The sequence below is a fragment of the Caretta caretta genome, chromosome 21, assembly GCF_965140235.1.
Source record: "Caretta caretta isolate rCarCar2 chromosome 21, rCarCar1.hap1, whole genome shotgun sequence".
NCBI classification, from domain to species: domain Eukaryota; kingdom Metazoa; phylum Chordata; order Testudines; family Cheloniidae; genus Caretta; species Caretta caretta.
Genome location: NC_134226.1, coordinates 19,059,757 through 19,076,081, shown reverse-complemented (window position 1 = coordinate 19,076,081; position 16,325 = coordinate 19,059,757). Strand labels below are relative to the sequence as shown.

Genomic DNA, 16,325 nt, shown 5'->3' with positions numbered 1-16,325 from the left:
CTCCCCACCCCATGTAACCTGTGGGGTGGGGGAAAGGGGATCTCAGTCCTTTCCCTGTAGATTTCCCCTGCTTGTTTGGCTGCTCTCCCTGGTAGTTGGGCAAGGCTCTCTCCCTGTCTGGGCTTGAGTACTGGGAACAGGGGCCAAGCATTCTGGAGGTGGATGGGGGCCCTGGTTTGCTCTGCCCCTGTCCCCGGCAACAGGGGGCTTGACCACCCCCCTGCAACCCTCCCTGCTCCTCACCTCCCCGGAGCTTCCCCTGACCACACTGCCCTGGAGCACCAGGTCTGGCCACACTTTAGCTGTGCTGCCCAGGCGGAGCTGCAGCCATGCTGCCCAGGTGCTGGGGGAACTGTGACTGTGAGGGAGGCAGGGAGGGAGGGGAGCAGAAGGGGAGGGGCCAGGGGCTAGCCTCTGCCCACTCACCATGCTTCTGGGGAGTTGGGCTGGCTCCTCTGTGGTCCTGTCCTGATCCCGCTCCCTGGCAGGAGCTCAGGGGCCACAGGGAAGGGTCCTGCAGGCCGGATGTGGTCCGCAGGCCGTAGTTTGCCCCCCTCTGCCTTAAAGACTAGATAAAGCATGTCAATTGACTGACTTGTGTCATCCAACGCTTTGGACTGACATGACCCTGCAGTTCCTTGCCCCTTCCCTATAGACGTTACCTGCATGGTAGCATTGTCATCCGTGTGCAGGCTGCACTGAGCCACCGCAGGGAATGCTTGGCAGATCAAGAGCTGGGAAAGAGGAGGTTTCGTATTCCTCACAACAGTGGTTAATATATCAATAGAAGTCTGAAAGGGGAAAGCACATAAATAGAAGCTCTTTTAAACAGCAGTCACTGCACTGTAACTCAGCATTTCCACAAAGCCTGGGAGGGCAGGGTGAGATTCGAAGGCCTACCTGATAATGGGGGGAGGGCACACAACAGTGACAGTGCAGATTCTCCTGTGGTGCCTCACTCACATGGGGGGGGGGAGGGAGGAGAAGGGAGGGAGGGAGAGGGGTGTTTGAGTTTGTTTTCTTGAAAACTTTTCAAATGTTGGAGAAATGCTTTGGTTTCTAGTGAGTGCCGGAGATGCCACCCATCATACACACTGCAGATTGAACAGGAGTCTTATAAGGATGATTTCCTAAGAACAGAGCCTCATTTCTACCCCCAACCCACATCAAACCTCTGCTGCCAGTCACCAGCACTTGACAGATATGGAGCAGGCAGCTGAATGACAACAGATGGAGCATTCAGCAGCAGCTCTTTCCCTGTACAGGAAACACATTATTTCGGCAGCAGGTGAAGGCCAACGTTCAGCAGCAAGTAGTTTTTAAACCCCCTTTTTCAAATAAGGAAGCTTTTTAGCATCAGTTGTGTGTGTCCAAGTGGATTTGATCATGCCCATTTCATAGGACTTCATGGGATGGATTACGCTTTGTAAGAAAACAAAGCAGATTTTTCAGCTTTTACCCCTGTAACATGCCTCAGAAACACAAGTACCAAGGAGGTCTGAAGATAGCAGGTAGCCCACAGCAAAGGTACTTTTCACAGTCACCCTTGACAACATACTGTTCTGCTGGTATACAGCTGCACCTGAAGTTATTTTAAAAAGCTTGTGTGGTGAAACATTTCCATTAATCTGATTCACCTAAAGGAACCAAGGCCAAACCAGAAAGGACGTTTATAAATACTGCAGGAGGACTGAATATCTCTTCCTCTCATCAACTATGCACCCTTAAAATGTAAGAGTAGGGCTCTTCAGCTTCCTCAACCAGCAGAAAGCACAAAAGGGGATTCAACAAAAATCAGTTATTTTAAAAAGTGCTTCTCAACACGCAAGCAAGTTCTCAAAAGGCTGGGCTGAGCGACATGAAAAATATGCATGTAGTCATTCCATTTGTAACTATTCAAATCACGTGACACTTCCCACAAATGCCCCTGCTCTGGCAGTTAGTGCAGAACAACTGACTCCCCTTACTAGTTAATTCAAATTTTAGTTTAATATTGGGAAGTGTGACAGTGCATATGTAAATTTATCTAGGATGACACTTTATATCATTCCATTTGATTTTAAAAGGGATGATGATTAATAATGCATGTTATAATAAAGGGTTAATCAACTGTCAGAGTAAGACAGGTCAATAGACTGCTCAGGCTACGTTTTAGTCATGGGTATTTTTAGTAAAAGTCCTGGACAGGTCACAAGCAGTAAACAAAAATTGACAGCCTGTGACCTGTCCATGACTTGTACTATATCCCTAACTAAAACCTGGGCCAGGAGGCCACGGATGCTCTGCGGGGGCAGTCTGGGAGTACGGCTCAGACCCCCCGCCGGTGCTGGGGGCGTGGCCTGGCCCCCCCCACTGGTTCTGGGGGGGGGGGGAGGAGGGAGAGCAGGCAGCAGCACATAGCCCAGGACCCCCACTGGTGCTGGGGGGGATGGAGGGGAGGAGGTGGCACGCAGCCCAGGACCCCCACTGGTGCTGGGGGTGTGTGTGTGGGGGAGCATGGCACGGGACCCCCACTGGTGCTGGGGGGAGGGTTGGTGCAGCTGGCAGGCTCCCTACCCAGCTCCATGTGTCCCTGCAGCTCCTAGGGGGAGGGAAGGCAGGGGAGCTCTGTGCGCTGTCCCCGCCAGATGGGAAGGGGCAGCATGCAGAGCCCCCTGGGCCCCTGCCTAGGAGCTGCAGACACATGCCAGCTGCTTCTGGGGAGCCTCCCCCGAGGTAAGCGCCATCCTGCATGTCAACTCCCCACCCCATCCTTGCCCCCTCCCACACCCAAAATGCCCCACCGGCCGCTGCCAAAGTCATGGAAAATCACAGAATTAGTGACTTCCATGACCTCCGTGACAGACATGCAGCCTTATTCATAACAGCCAGTTAGAATGACATAAAACCACCTTCTACTGATGTGCTTATAACCAGGTATAACATATACTCCTCTCTGCTGGTTATTATAAATATTTTAATCATGTATTAATGCTTTATAAATGGAATCTCAATATAAAGCATGATCCTATATATTTTACATATACACAGTTACATGTGAGGTGTTTCATTGTGTACACAAAGGTGCAAACTCACATGGAAGGATATGTACAGCTTGGGTTCTAAAAACTGTGCATGTACCATGTTCATGACATGTAACGTGCATTACTGGAGAATGCCCTATTGTGAGAAAACTTACTTCCATAGGTTGCACTATTTCAAATGGTAAGAAAGAGCTAAAGACACTTTGTAAGGACTGGAAGAAGGCTGACAGACAACTGAGAGATAAAAGACTATGATGTGCATTTCTTCCAAACCTGGAGATCTCTTTCCCCACAGAAAGATCTCAGTCACTGAAGACATCGCTCAATAGTAGTTATGAGCTTCCTTTCTTGCTCTTTTCATACCAAAACAGGTTGATGGAATAGCATAAAGCCAATGCTTTTAATAGGTGCAGCAAGAACCCAACCTGCAGCTAAACCATCGTTTGCCATAGTACTTACTGCACAAAGCCCTGCTGGAATCTTATCAGCAGGAGCCTGCATGATGCTGACGAGAGTTGGGATTAGTCTCATCTGCATTGGACCCTGGCAGGCTTCTATCTGTGCTAGCTCCTTAAAGATATCTTGGGCGAGAGAGGCAACAACAGGATCTAGAGTGAGAAAGCACCAGTTACTAAGACAAACTAATGAGTATTGGTCTAAAATTTTGTTGCTATCATTTCAATAAGGTAAACTGCAAATTTTATTACAGAAGGTTACACGAATAGTCTTTACTGGAACATCCAGTTTACTTTCAGCCTCATTAAGCAACTAGGAGTAATCGGAAGAAAATTCAGTCAGTTTCTGTATGGCTATATGGCATTTACTAAACAATTCTGTGCATGAAGGTAGACTTTCAGTATATTTGTGTCTGTAGCCAAGGAACCAAGTATCATGCTGCACAATAAATCTGATACAATAGGGAACTGGGAATAATGTGGCATTTCACCCTCACCCCTTTGCCCTTCATCGTCCCCCAGACCAGGGCAGTAAGTACAATGTTTAATACAAATGATTTTAGTATTGAACTCAATTTTATGCCATCCACAAAATTGCAGCCTTCAGTCTGGGGCAGAATTTTACAGTGACAAAGTTTAACTACACCACAGAAATTGTCAGGGGAAAGTTGGAAGTTTTGACACCTGGGTAGGGAACGCTAGCTTTGGCACCTAGAAATACACGGAAAACAGTTATGGTTTTTGGTATACAGGAAGCAGTTTAGGGCTTCAATATTTGGAAGGGGATTTTTTTCAGAATGGGAACGAGTTAATTTAAAATTTGGCGGTGGTGCATTTGAATTCCTCATTCAGGCAACCCAAACAACTACCAGCACTCAGTTACGTCACTGGATAGCTACCCAATATCAACAATAAATAAGCAGAACAAATTGATGTTTCTGTTAAGATATTCTACAATAAAATAGTTGAAGTTTACATACAGCTATCAAACTTAATGACAAGTTAAACTTCTCTTATACATTTATCTTATACTTTATGCATCCAATGAAGTGAGCTGTAGGTCACGAAAGCTTATGCTCAAATAAATTGGTTAGTCTCTAAGGTGCCGCAAGTACTCCTTTTCTTTTTGCGAATACAGACTAACACGACTGCTACTCTGAAACTTCTCTTATACAGTTATAATGATTAAGGGTGTCTGGAGACTCAGGCTGGCATTACTACATTACAAAGCTCATATTTTAAACATTTTTATTGCAACCATAAGAGCTAGAGACGTAAATGCATAGATTTTAAGGTCAGAACGGATGATAAAGATCTAGTTTGACCTCCTGCATAACAGGTGATATAATTTAATTCAGGTTTCAGAGTAGCAGCTGTGTTAGTCTGTATTCGCAAACAGAAAAGGAGTACTTGTGGCACCTTAGAGACTAACCAATTTGAGCATATATATAAGTTTATGCTCAAATAAATTTGTTAGTCTCTAAGGTGCCACAAGTACTCCTTTTATAATTTAATTCAGTGATTCCTGCATCAAGTCCATAACTTTGTCATCCAATCTCAATTTAAAGATCCCCGGAGGTGGAAAATCCACTGTGTCCCTAGGAAGGCTGTTCTAATAATCACCCTCCCAGAAACAACTGTGTGCTTATTTTCAGTTTGAACTTGTCTAGCTTCAGTTTCCATCCACTGGATCTTGTTATGTCTTTGCTAAGTTAAATGTATGATTGGCAAAGTTATATAAAGCAATGCATCCTGCTGCTCAGTTTCTCTATCTCCACATCACAGAGATACATACCTTGCTCTCGGTCTAGGACCCTGGATTTGTGACTTGACTAAAATAATCAATTTTATATAGTTAATTTTCATGCGATTTATTTCTTACAATCTTCATTTAGATTTTACACACTGTTGTATAATTGACCTCAAGTCACTTCAGCCTGGCGATGGCATGGCTGATCCTAGTCTTATGGAAAAGAGGGGTTTAAGCAGTGTACCTCTTGCCCCACTGTCTTTCCAGCATCTGATGCCTACACCATATGCCTCCTTTACCTTGGAGATCGACACTTTTCTGAGTGTTGCCAGCTATGTCAAAGCCTTTACACCAGGGGCTCAAAAAGAATGGCAGGCCCATCTCCAGGCCTTCCCGATGCAGTGAGCCCTTCAAGAGGGTGCCTTGGAACAGGCAGCTCATGGGTCCAGTACTGAGCATGATCACAAGAGGCCTTCTTGAGTCCTAAAACCTATTCCCATTGAAAAGGGGAAGTCTGCAGTGCTGTCCATGGTTCCCAAATCTGGTTCCAAGCCAAAACCAGACCCATCTGGGACATCCCCCTACAACATAGGGACGAATTGATCAGCGGGGCCTACAGACCCTAGTTTAAAAAACACTGCATTAGATGTTAAAAGGATCCGAGGTCCAAACCATTTAGATATAGTCTCTGACCTTCTGAATAGTTTCTGACTGTGGTCTATAGTAAACAGCATCAGGGGAATACCATCTCCACTAACACACTGAGAGTGGATTAAAGATTATATAGACTTATGCCTTAGCGAGGGCCCACTCCATCATGGCTAATTCCACTTCCGTGGCTTGTTATCAGAATGTCTTTATTGTGGAGATTTCCAGAATGGCTACATGGAATTTAATACACTGCTTGCTGGACTTGGCATCCTGTGGCAGAGTGGGAGTAGCCTAGGGCTGGCTCACCATTCTGTGCACTTCGTAAACATCCCTGCCAAACTGGGAGATAATTAATGAGGTCTGGGTGATTAACCAATTAACAAGGGGATTCAGCTGGGGATCGTTAAATGGGAGACAAAGACAGAAGGAAGGGCAAAGAAACTCGGGAACTGAGAGGTGAGATCTCTTTCCTCCTCACCTCCCTTTATCTAAGGGGGTATGTTGAAGCTTGGGAAAAGCTTTATGGAGATGGAATATGAAGTTCCATATGACACTGTAAATAAAGTACACTGCGGGCAACTTCCGTAAGTGTGTGTGAGGACTGTTTACAAAAGAAAGTCAGGGAGCGGGAGCTCACCCCGTGACAAGTGGAGGCTTGTCTAGGATAACAAGGACTGTTTGTGTGCTGGCTCTGTTAAAACTCCTGGAAGGTTTTCTGTAACTCCTTTTTCTGCTCAATTACCCAGTGCAGAAGTTCCTCCATACTGCCGAGTCTGCTGTGCTTTCTCATCAGCTCCCCTTTCTGGTCCTTTGCCTACACTGGAATGGGAAATCCTGGATAAGTCCCCATTTGTCACAGGGTGGCACACCCTGAATTACTCTGTGCAAACAGTACTCACATGCTCTTATGTAAGTTCACCAGTGTACTTTACTCCCAATATCCTATGCAGCTTAATGTCCCATCACCAAAAGGCTTTTCCCCGGCTTCGGCATACATCCTAGGCACAGGGAGGAAGGAGAGATCTCACCTCTCAGATCCTGATCTTCTTTGCCCTTTCTTCCCTCTCCCTGTCTTCCATTTAACAATCCCCAACTGATGAGCTGAATCCCCTCATTAACTGGTTAATCACCCAGTCCTAATTATCTCTCAATTTGGCCCACACAAGGACACTTACAAAGCTTACAGAGCGATGAGCCAGCCCTAGACTACTCCCACTCTGTCAGTTGCCTCCTTTTAAATTAACAGTTCCTCAGTTCACCCCTGACCTGGACTCCACTGCCTGCTACAATTTCCAAAAAGTGGCAACAAAAATATATACTAAGATAGTGAAATTGTATATGCACACTTCCTGCCTGCCTTTCCCTCTTCCTCATAATTCTTTATATGTCTCTGGACACTGCTGTGGTCATATAAGGGAATGTACTAGCTTCTGCCTCAGTTCTTTTCCCCTGAACCCCAGTCAAACATTCAACACTGAGAGGGCACCTGTGCCTCCACCAAGTGATGCAGCTTGCTAAGGAGTTCTGAGCACAAGGCAGCAGGGAGCCCAATTCCCAGAAGTGTATACATTCAGAGGTACCTCTCACAGGACTAGTTACTAATAAGTAACACTTCTTTAGTCAATTCTGACATCTATTGCACATGCCACACTCTCAGCAGAGGTTGCCTATTTATTCTACCGACTCAAACAGAATTTAGGCAGCACAGTACTTGGGTAACAGCTTAATACATTCAACACTTCAGATTATGAGAGCAACCTTAGAAAACCTGTTCTGTCCACCTTCATCAATGGATGCAGACTTGTCTACACACTAGTGACTGATGACAGTGCAATGTTAACAGAAATCTAGTAAGAGGATGGCTTCAGGCAACAAGGTATGCTGTAACACACAGCTAAGAGTAAACCAATCTGGGATTTTATTGGATAAACTCCATTTAAGGAAACAAAGGGAAACTTGAATGCAAAAATAGTATGGCTTCCTCAGAATGACTTAATACCTCAACTTATTACTTCAGGACAGTAAGAGCCATACTTTTATATACAAAATGCCTTCTTCTGATCTATGAGTCAGCCTGCCCCCTACATTATTCCTGGTGGAAGAAAGTTCTCTTTTCACACACAACTGCATATCATACCAGTTCTTATACTTCACTAATAGTGCAGAAAGCTATTGCAAAACCCTTATCAAAGAGAAGGTTAAAAGAACTTGATCACAGTCTATAAGCACTTATGTGGGTAGAAGATTTAGATGGCAGAAGGGTCTTTAATGTAGCAGACAAAGGCAGAACAAGATCCAATGGCCGGAAGTTGAAACTAGACAAACTCAGGTTAGAAATAAAGTGCAAATTTTTGGAACTACTTGCCAATGGGCTAAATACAGGAATCAACGGGCACAATTCTCTGGCCTGTGCTATACAGGATGTCAGACTAGATGATAATCGTTCCTTTTGGCCTTAAAATCTAAGGATAATGTATTTCCAAAATGTCATTCTGTACATTTTAAATACACACTTCAAATGTCAATTTTACAGGTAACCTGCAGGAGATTAATCTTGACCAGACTCCATTAGCAAAGACAGATCAATATTTAAAAGACACTTTGGGCACATACCATTACTGTACTTGAGGAAGATTGCTATGGTGAAGGGGCAAATTTTGTTCTCCACATTTGCTGTAAATGCTGGGTCTACTGTACAGACAATGCAAAGTGTTTCCATCACAAGATTGAGGACCTCTGAACTGAACTGAGCTGCCAAGTGGATCAGTCCATCCAGGATACTGGGAAGGAAAGGCTGCAATACATGGGTGCTTTCAGAGATCTTCAGCTGGTCACAGTAACTAGATAAGGAATTCATGGTACAAAACACACAAGTATAGTATTTACAATAGCACTAGAGGATCATAGATCAGAGTATTTTTTTTCTTCTCTCTTTTCATCCCAACTGTATATTTTTTGTTTTAGCCATCTGACCCCTGTATTTCCTTTTTTCCTACTCAAACCCAAATTTTGAATTTAAAAAAAATTAAATTGCTATTCATCTTTTAGAACCAATATGGATGGATCCTCTACATTAGTTTAGATCTTTAAAATTTTGTAACTGGCAAACATGCCCTCCTTGCGTAGCTGTGGGGAAGACCCTATCAAGAGCTGAACAGTTGTGCTTCTTCAGTGAAGAAGATGGGGATTTTCACTCTCTTAAAAGCACCACGAAAATCAGCTCTGCGGGATCTTTCTGTGCCACAGTACACAGTGGTTTGTGAAGTGAACTGGGGCTAGTGCCTCAACTAAGAAAGCATAGGTACAAATAGTGCAACTATGATTTGAGTCCTACATTTATAATGTTACTGTCTACATTTTTGTTTAAGCTTTCAGTGACTGGTATTATACCTTCTAATCAAATCTTCCACTTGCACATCACTATAAAGGGCATTACATTTGAGATCCAAATTAACTTCCATTCTGCACATGCCATCCCTGGTGTTATTCCTCACATTGTACATTTATGAGAGTAAAGTGAAAAAAGCGGTTACTAACCTTTTGTAACTGCTGTTAGAAATGTGTTGCTCATGTCCATTCCATGTTATGCGTGTGTGCTCGCCACATACATCGGTGCCGGAAGCTTTTCCCTCAGTGGTATCCATAGGGGACCAGCTCTGGCGCCCATATAAGGGACGCTGCTGACCCTCTCCCTCCCTCAGTTCCTTCTCGCCGGAACTCCAACAGTGGGGAAGGAGGGCAGGTCATGGAATGGACATAAGGAATACATCTCGAAGAAAAACAATTACAAAAGGTTAGTAACCGTTTTTTCTTCTTCGAGTGCTTGCTCATGTCCATTCCACGTTAGGTGACTCACAAGCAGTATCCCCGGAGGTGGGTAGGAGTTCATGGACGTGTCAATTGCAACATGGCTCTGCCAAAGCCAGCATCATCTCTAGCCTGCTGGGTGATGGCATAGTGGATCATGAAGCTATGCACCGACGACCATGTTGCAGCCCTGCAGATATCCTGGATAGGGACTTTTGCCAGTACAGCTGCCGAAGATGCCTGTGCTCTGGTCGAATGGGCCGTCACTATCTGGGGAGGTACGACCTGCGCCAGCTTGTAACAAGTGCGAATGCAGGTGGTAATCCAAGATGAAAGTCTTTGATAGGATACTGAGAGGGCTTTCATTCGGTCAGCCGCCGTGACAAAAAGTTTAGTCAATTTACAGAAGGGCATGGTATGCTCTAAGTAGAAAGCCACAGCCCGTCTGACATGAAGCGTGCACATGCACCCCTCTTTGTTAGATGCATGAGGCTTCGGGCAGAAAACTGGGAGAAATGTGTCCTGATTAATAGGGAAAGGTGACACCACCTTTTGCAGGAAAGCCGGGTGGGAACGCAACTGAACCATGGCCTTGCAGAACACAGTGTACGGGGGCTCCGATGTAAGGGCTTTAATCTCGGAGACTCGCCTTGCTGAAGCGCTAGCCACAGGGAAGGCAACTTTCCACTATAGATGTGAAAGAGAGCAGGAGGCTAACAGCTCAGAGGAGGGCCAGTGAGCCTAGAAAGGACTAGATTGAGGTCCCATTGGGGGACCGGTGGAAAGAGTCTCTCCAGGCTCTTAAGGAACCTGATCGTCATCTCATGCGAGAACACCGATCTGCCCTGGATGGCTGAAATGGCAGCCTGGTGCACCTTGATGGAGAAGGCTGGGTCTTGATGCTTTAAATGAAGCAGGTAGTCTAGAATGGACTGTAGAGGTGACTGGGTCGGGGAGATCCCCTGCTCCAACACCCAGCAGGAGAAGCGTTTCCACTTCGCCAGATAAGTCACTCTCGTAGAGGGTTTTCTACTTTCCACCAGTCCTCTGGGTTCAGCCATACAGCATCCACATTGTGAGGTGGAGGGAGGCGAGGATTGGGTGCAGTCACCTCCCTTGATCCTGAGAGCAGATCTGGGCAGTTGGGAAGCGTTCATGGGGGCGCTGATGCCAATCCCATGAGCATGCCGAACCAATGCTAGCGGGGTCACGCTGGGGTGATCATGATGACCCTGGCTTTGTCCCTCTTCATTTTCAGGAGGGTCCTGCCGATAAGAGGGATTGGCAGGAAGGCATACATCAGGCCCTCTGCCCAAGACAGAAGAAAGTCTTCGGAGAGTGGGGATAAGAGAGATTGACGGGAAGGTGTACGTCAGGCCCTCTGCCCAAGACAAGAGAAAGGAGCCCTTGGAGAGAGCAGACACTTCCTGTTCTATCTGGTGGCAAACAGGTCCACCTGGGGAGTTTCCTACCTCTGGAAGATCTTTCTGACAACCTCCTCATGAGGGACCACTCGTGGTGAGAACAGAACAGCCTGCTACGGCAATTTGCCAGCTTTTTTTCTGACACTAGGAAAAGGTAGTGCCTCGATGTGTATGGCGTGCCAAATGCAAAAATCCCACGGCCAGAGGGCTTCTTGGCAGAGAACCGAGGACCGTGCTCCCCCTTGCCTGTTGACATAGAACATGGTGTCTGTACTGTCAGTCAACACCTGAACTACTTGATGTGATAGCTGCAGAAGGAACACTTCACAAGTCAACTGGATGGCTCTGAGCTCCCTGACGTTCATAGAATGATAGAATATCAGGGTTGGAAGGGACCTCAGGAGGTCATCTAGTCCAACCCCCTGCTCAAAGCAGGACCAATCCCCAACTAAATCATCCCAGCCAGGGCTTTGTCAAGCCTGACCTTAAAAATTTCCAAGGACAGCGATTCCACCACCTCCCTAGGTAACGCATTCCAGTGTTTCACCACCCTCCTAGTGAAAAAGTTTTTCCTAATATCCAACCTAAACCTCCCCCACTGCAACTTGAGACCACTACTCCTTGTTCTGTCATCAGCTACCACTGAGAACTGTGAATGTTGATGTGCAGTGAGAGCTCGTCCCGGGACCACAGTCCCTGGGTCTTCAACGATCCGAGGTGGGCCCACCCAGCCTAGGTCAGAGGCATCTGACACTAGCACCTTCATGGGTTTCGGGGTTGCAAAGGGTGTTCCTTTGGAAATGTTTACTGGGTTTGACAGCATTTTAGAGCTGTAAGCACTTGTGGCGGAATCACGAGGACTCTGTCTGGGTGGTGCTTGGCTGGGATGTAGACCGATGCTAGCCACATCTGGAGGGGCCTGAGCTGCAGACGTGAATGGCGAACTGCATAAATACATGCTGCCATGTGTCCGATTAGCCTGAGGCATACTCTAGCCTTGGTGAGGTGGGCAATTAGAACTGACATCACCTCGAATCTGGGCTTTGGGAGAAAGGCTCCGGCCTGTGTAGAGTCTAGGACTGCCACTATAAACTCTATTCTTTGCACTGGGACTAATGTCAATTTGTATGTGTTTATCAACAGACTCAGTGCCTGGTACATGGCTTGCACCAACAAAATGCTGTGAAGGACCTAAACCTGTGAACAACCCTTGATGAACAACCTGGCTTTATTTTAAAGAATCCTTATTGAGGTTACAGGGACAAACCATCCCGATGTGTAGAAAAAATAGTAAATATGGCAGGCGACCAGCTTGGCTTAACAGTGAAATCCTTGCTGATCTTAAACACAAAAAAGAAGCTTACAAGAAGTGGAAGCTTGGATAGATGACCAGGGAGAAGTATAAAAATATTGCTCAGGCATGCAGGAGTGAAATCAGGAAGGCCAAATCACATCTGGAGTTGCAGCTAGCAAGAGATGTTAAGAGTAACAAGAAGGGTTTCTTCAGGTATGTTGGCAACAAGAAGAAAGCCAAGGAAAGTGTGGGCCACTTAATGAATGAGGGAGGCAATCTAGTGACAGAGGATGTGGAAAAAGCTAATGTACTCAAAGCTTTTTTTGCCTCTGTCTTCACTAACAAGGTCAGCTCCCAGACTGCTGCGCTGGGTATCACAACATGGGGAATAGATGGTCAGCCCTTGGTGCTGTCACTAGACTGAACGGAAGCCTGTGAACTGGTAGTGGTTTTGTCCCACTACAAACTGCAGGAACCTTCTGTGTCCATGAAGATTGCGATATGAAAGTATGCGTCCTTGAAGTTGAGGGCAGCGTACCATCTCCTGGATGGGGATGATGGAGGCCAGGGAGACCATGCGAAACTTCAACTTCTTAAGATACTCGTTGAGGCCTCAAGGGTCCAAAATGGGGCATAGACTGCCCTTGGCCTTTGGTATGAGAAAATACCGGAAACAGAAATCCTTCCCCTTCCGATGCACAGGGACATCCTCTATGGCTCCAACTAGCAAGAGGGCTTGCACCTCTTGGGCGAGAAGCTGCTCATAAGAGGGTCCCAAAGAGGGATGGGGTAGAAGGATGGGAGGGAGGGGTAGAAATAAATTGTAGGGTATACCCCACCACCACAGTGCTGAGGACCCATCCGTCTGTTGTTATAGCAGCCCAAGCAGGGAGGAAGGAAAAAAGGCGGTTGGAAAATAAAAGAGGTACAGGATCCTGCCGGTAGACTGGGACGTTGCCGTTGGGCACACCCGCAAAACACCCGCTTGTTACCCAGGGGTAACGGGAGGAACCCAAGTGAGAAGTAGGGCTGGATTTTTGGCCTTGGCGGTGCTTATAGTCCCTGCCCTTCTTGTGATAGCACTCTGTTTGGGTTGACTGCTTGGTCTGAGGCTGCTGTGATTTGAACCGCTTTCTGGCTGGGGCCAGTGTATATAGGCCTAGGGAACATAGGGTAGCCCTAGAGTCCTTAAGCCCATGCAACCTTGTGTCCATCTGTTCTGTGACCAGAGCCAGGCCATCAAAGGGCAGGTCATGGATCGAGAGCTGAGCCTCTGTCGACAGCCCTGAAGACATCAGCCACAATACCTGCCTCGTTGACATGGCCGTCGCAATGGATCTTGCAGCTGAGTCCGCCACATTGGAGACAGCTTGAAAAGAAGGCCCTTGCCACATTTTTCCCCTCATCTAAGATGGCAAAGAACTTGTGCTTAGAGTCGTTGGGTAGCAAGTCTGCAAACTTCATTATCGACTGCCACACATTGAAATCATGCCTCCCGAGTAAGGCCTGATGGGTTGCTACTCATAATTGGAGGTTGGCAGACGAATAAACTTTTCTCCCGAATAAGTCAAGCCTTTTGCCGTCCTTATTTTTGGGAGTTGGGCCTGGTTGCCCTTTCCTCTGTCTCTCTCTCTCGTTGGCCACCGAAACCACTAGAGAGTTCGGGGCCGGGTGAGAATACAAGTATTCAAACCCCTTCGTGGGGATGTAATATTTTCTCTCTACCCGCTTGGAAATGAGCAGGAGATAGAACGGGGTTTGTCATAAAGCTTTTACCAGCTTTACTATTCCTTCATGAATGGGGAGTGCCACCCTGGACGGGGCCACCAAGGCCAAAATATCAAACAAAGTGTCAGAGGGTTCTGCTAACTCCTCTGCCTCCAAACCCAGGTTTGCCACCACCCTCTTCAGCAGCTTCTACTGTACCGTTGCATCGTCCTGTGGCTCTGTCAGACAAGGACGAGGAGGCGGCAAGGGCTGGCTAGAAAGCTGACTAGATTGTCGGGCTCAACGGGTAGTGATCTAGCTGGCAGCCAGTATCGAGCGGAGTGCCCCAGGGGTTGGTTTTGTTCAACATCTTTATTAATGATCTGCATGATGGAATGGATTGCACCCTCAGCAAGGTCACAGATGACACTAAGCTGTGCAGAAAGGTAGATACACTGGAGGGTAGGGATAGGGTCTAGAGTGACCTAGACAAATTGGAGGACTGGGCCAAAAGAGCAGGAGTTCTATCTCCCCGTTCTATCTCCTGCTCATTTGCACAGCTACAGACTAGGGACCGAATGGCTAGGCAGCAGTTCTGCGGAAAAGGACCTAGGGGTGACAGTGGACGAGAAGCTGGATATGAGTCAGCAGTGTGCCCTTGTTGCCAAGAAGGCCAATGGCATTTTGGGATGTATAAGTAGGGGCATAGCGAGCAGATCGAGGGACGTGATCGTTCCCCTCTATTCGACATTGGTGAGGCCTCATCTGGAGTACTGTGTCCAGTTTTGGGCCCCACACTTCAAGAAGGATGTGGATAAATTGGAGAGAGTCCAGCGAAGGGCAACAAAAATGATTAGGGGTCTGGAACATATGAGTTATGAGGAGAGGCTGAGGGAGCTGGGATTGTTTAGCCTGCAGAAGAGAAGAATGAGGGGGGATTTGATAGCTGTTTTCAACTACCTGAAAGGGGGTTCCAAAGAGGATGGCTCTAGACTGTTCTCAATGGTATCAGATGACAGAACGAGGAGTAATGGTCTCAAGTTACAGTGGGGGAGGTTTAGATTGGATATTAGGAAAAACTTTTTCACTATGAGGGTGGTGAAACACTGGAATGCGTTACCTAGGGAGGTGGTAGAATCTCCTTCCTTAGAGGTTTTTAAGGTCAGGCTTGACAAAGCCCTGGCTGGGATGATTTAACTGGGAATTGGTCCTGCTTTGAGCAGGGGGTTGGACTAGATGACCTTCTGGGGTCCCTTCCAACCCTTATATTCTATGATTCTATGAAAAGAAATCTGATGAGGTTAACAAGGACAAGTGCAGAGTTCTGTACTTAGGAAGGAAGAATCCCATGCACCGCTAGAGGCTGGGAACCGACTGGCTAAGAGGCAGTTCAGCAGAGAAGTACCTGGGGATTACAGTGGACGAGAAGCTGGATGTGAGTCAGCAGTGTGCCCTTCTTGCCAAGAAGGCCAATGGCATATTGGGCTGTATTAGCAGGAGTATTGCCCGCAGATCGAGGGAAGTGATTATACCCCTCTATTTGGCACTGGTGAGGCCATACCTGGAGGCCACACCAGTTTTGGTCCCCCCACTACAGAAGGGATGTGGACAAATCGGAGAGAGTCAAGCAGAGGGCAACAAAAATGATTAGGGGACTGGGGCACATGTCTTACGAGGAGAGGCTGAGGGAACTGGGCTTATTTAGTCTGCAGAAGAGAAGAGCAAGCGGGGATTTGATAGCAGCCTTCAGACCTGAAGGGGGGTTCCAAAGAGGATGGAGCTACGCTGTTCTCAGTGATGGCAGATGACAGAACAAGAAGCAATGGTCTCAAGTTGCAGTGGGGGAAGTCTAGGTTGGATATTAGGGAACACTATTTCACAAGGAGGGTGGTGAAGCAATGAAATGGGTTACCTAGGGAGGTGGTGGAATCTCTATCCTCAGAGGTTTTTAAGGCCCAGTTTCACAAAGCCTTGGCTGGGATGATTTAGTTCAGGTGTGGCCAACCTGTGGCTCCAGAGCTACATGGAGCTCTTCAGAAGTAAATTTGTGGCTCCTTGTATAGGTACTGACTCCGGGGCTGAAGCTACAGTTGCCAACTTTCCAATGTGCCGGAGGTGCTCACTGCTCAACCTCTGGCTCTGCCACAGGCCCTGCCCCCACTCAACCCCTTCCCACCCCCTCCCCTGAGCCTGCTGTGCCCTTGCTCCTCCCCC

General features: G+C 47.0%; 1 protein-coding gene across 5 annotated transcripts in view; it reads right to left on the bottom strand.

The window, feature by feature from the left end:
- IPO9 (importin 9) overlaps window positions 1-16,325 on the bottom strand; it is a 169,755-nt gene that overhangs the window by 41,209 nt on the left and 112,221 nt on the right. For all 5 annotated transcript variants that reach the window (XM_075122089.1, XM_075122091.1, XM_075122090.1 and 2 more), the window contains exons 15-17: window positions 8,493-8,719; window positions 3,483-3,631; window positions 663-791 (exon numbers count right to left, since the gene is read on the bottom strand). In XM_075122089.1, coding sequence (XP_074978190.1) covers window positions 663-791; window positions 3,483-3,631; window positions 8,493-8,719 — 505 coding nt within the window. The remainder of the gene's footprint in view (window positions 1-662; window positions 792-3,482; window positions 3,632-8,492; window positions 8,720-16,325) is intronic.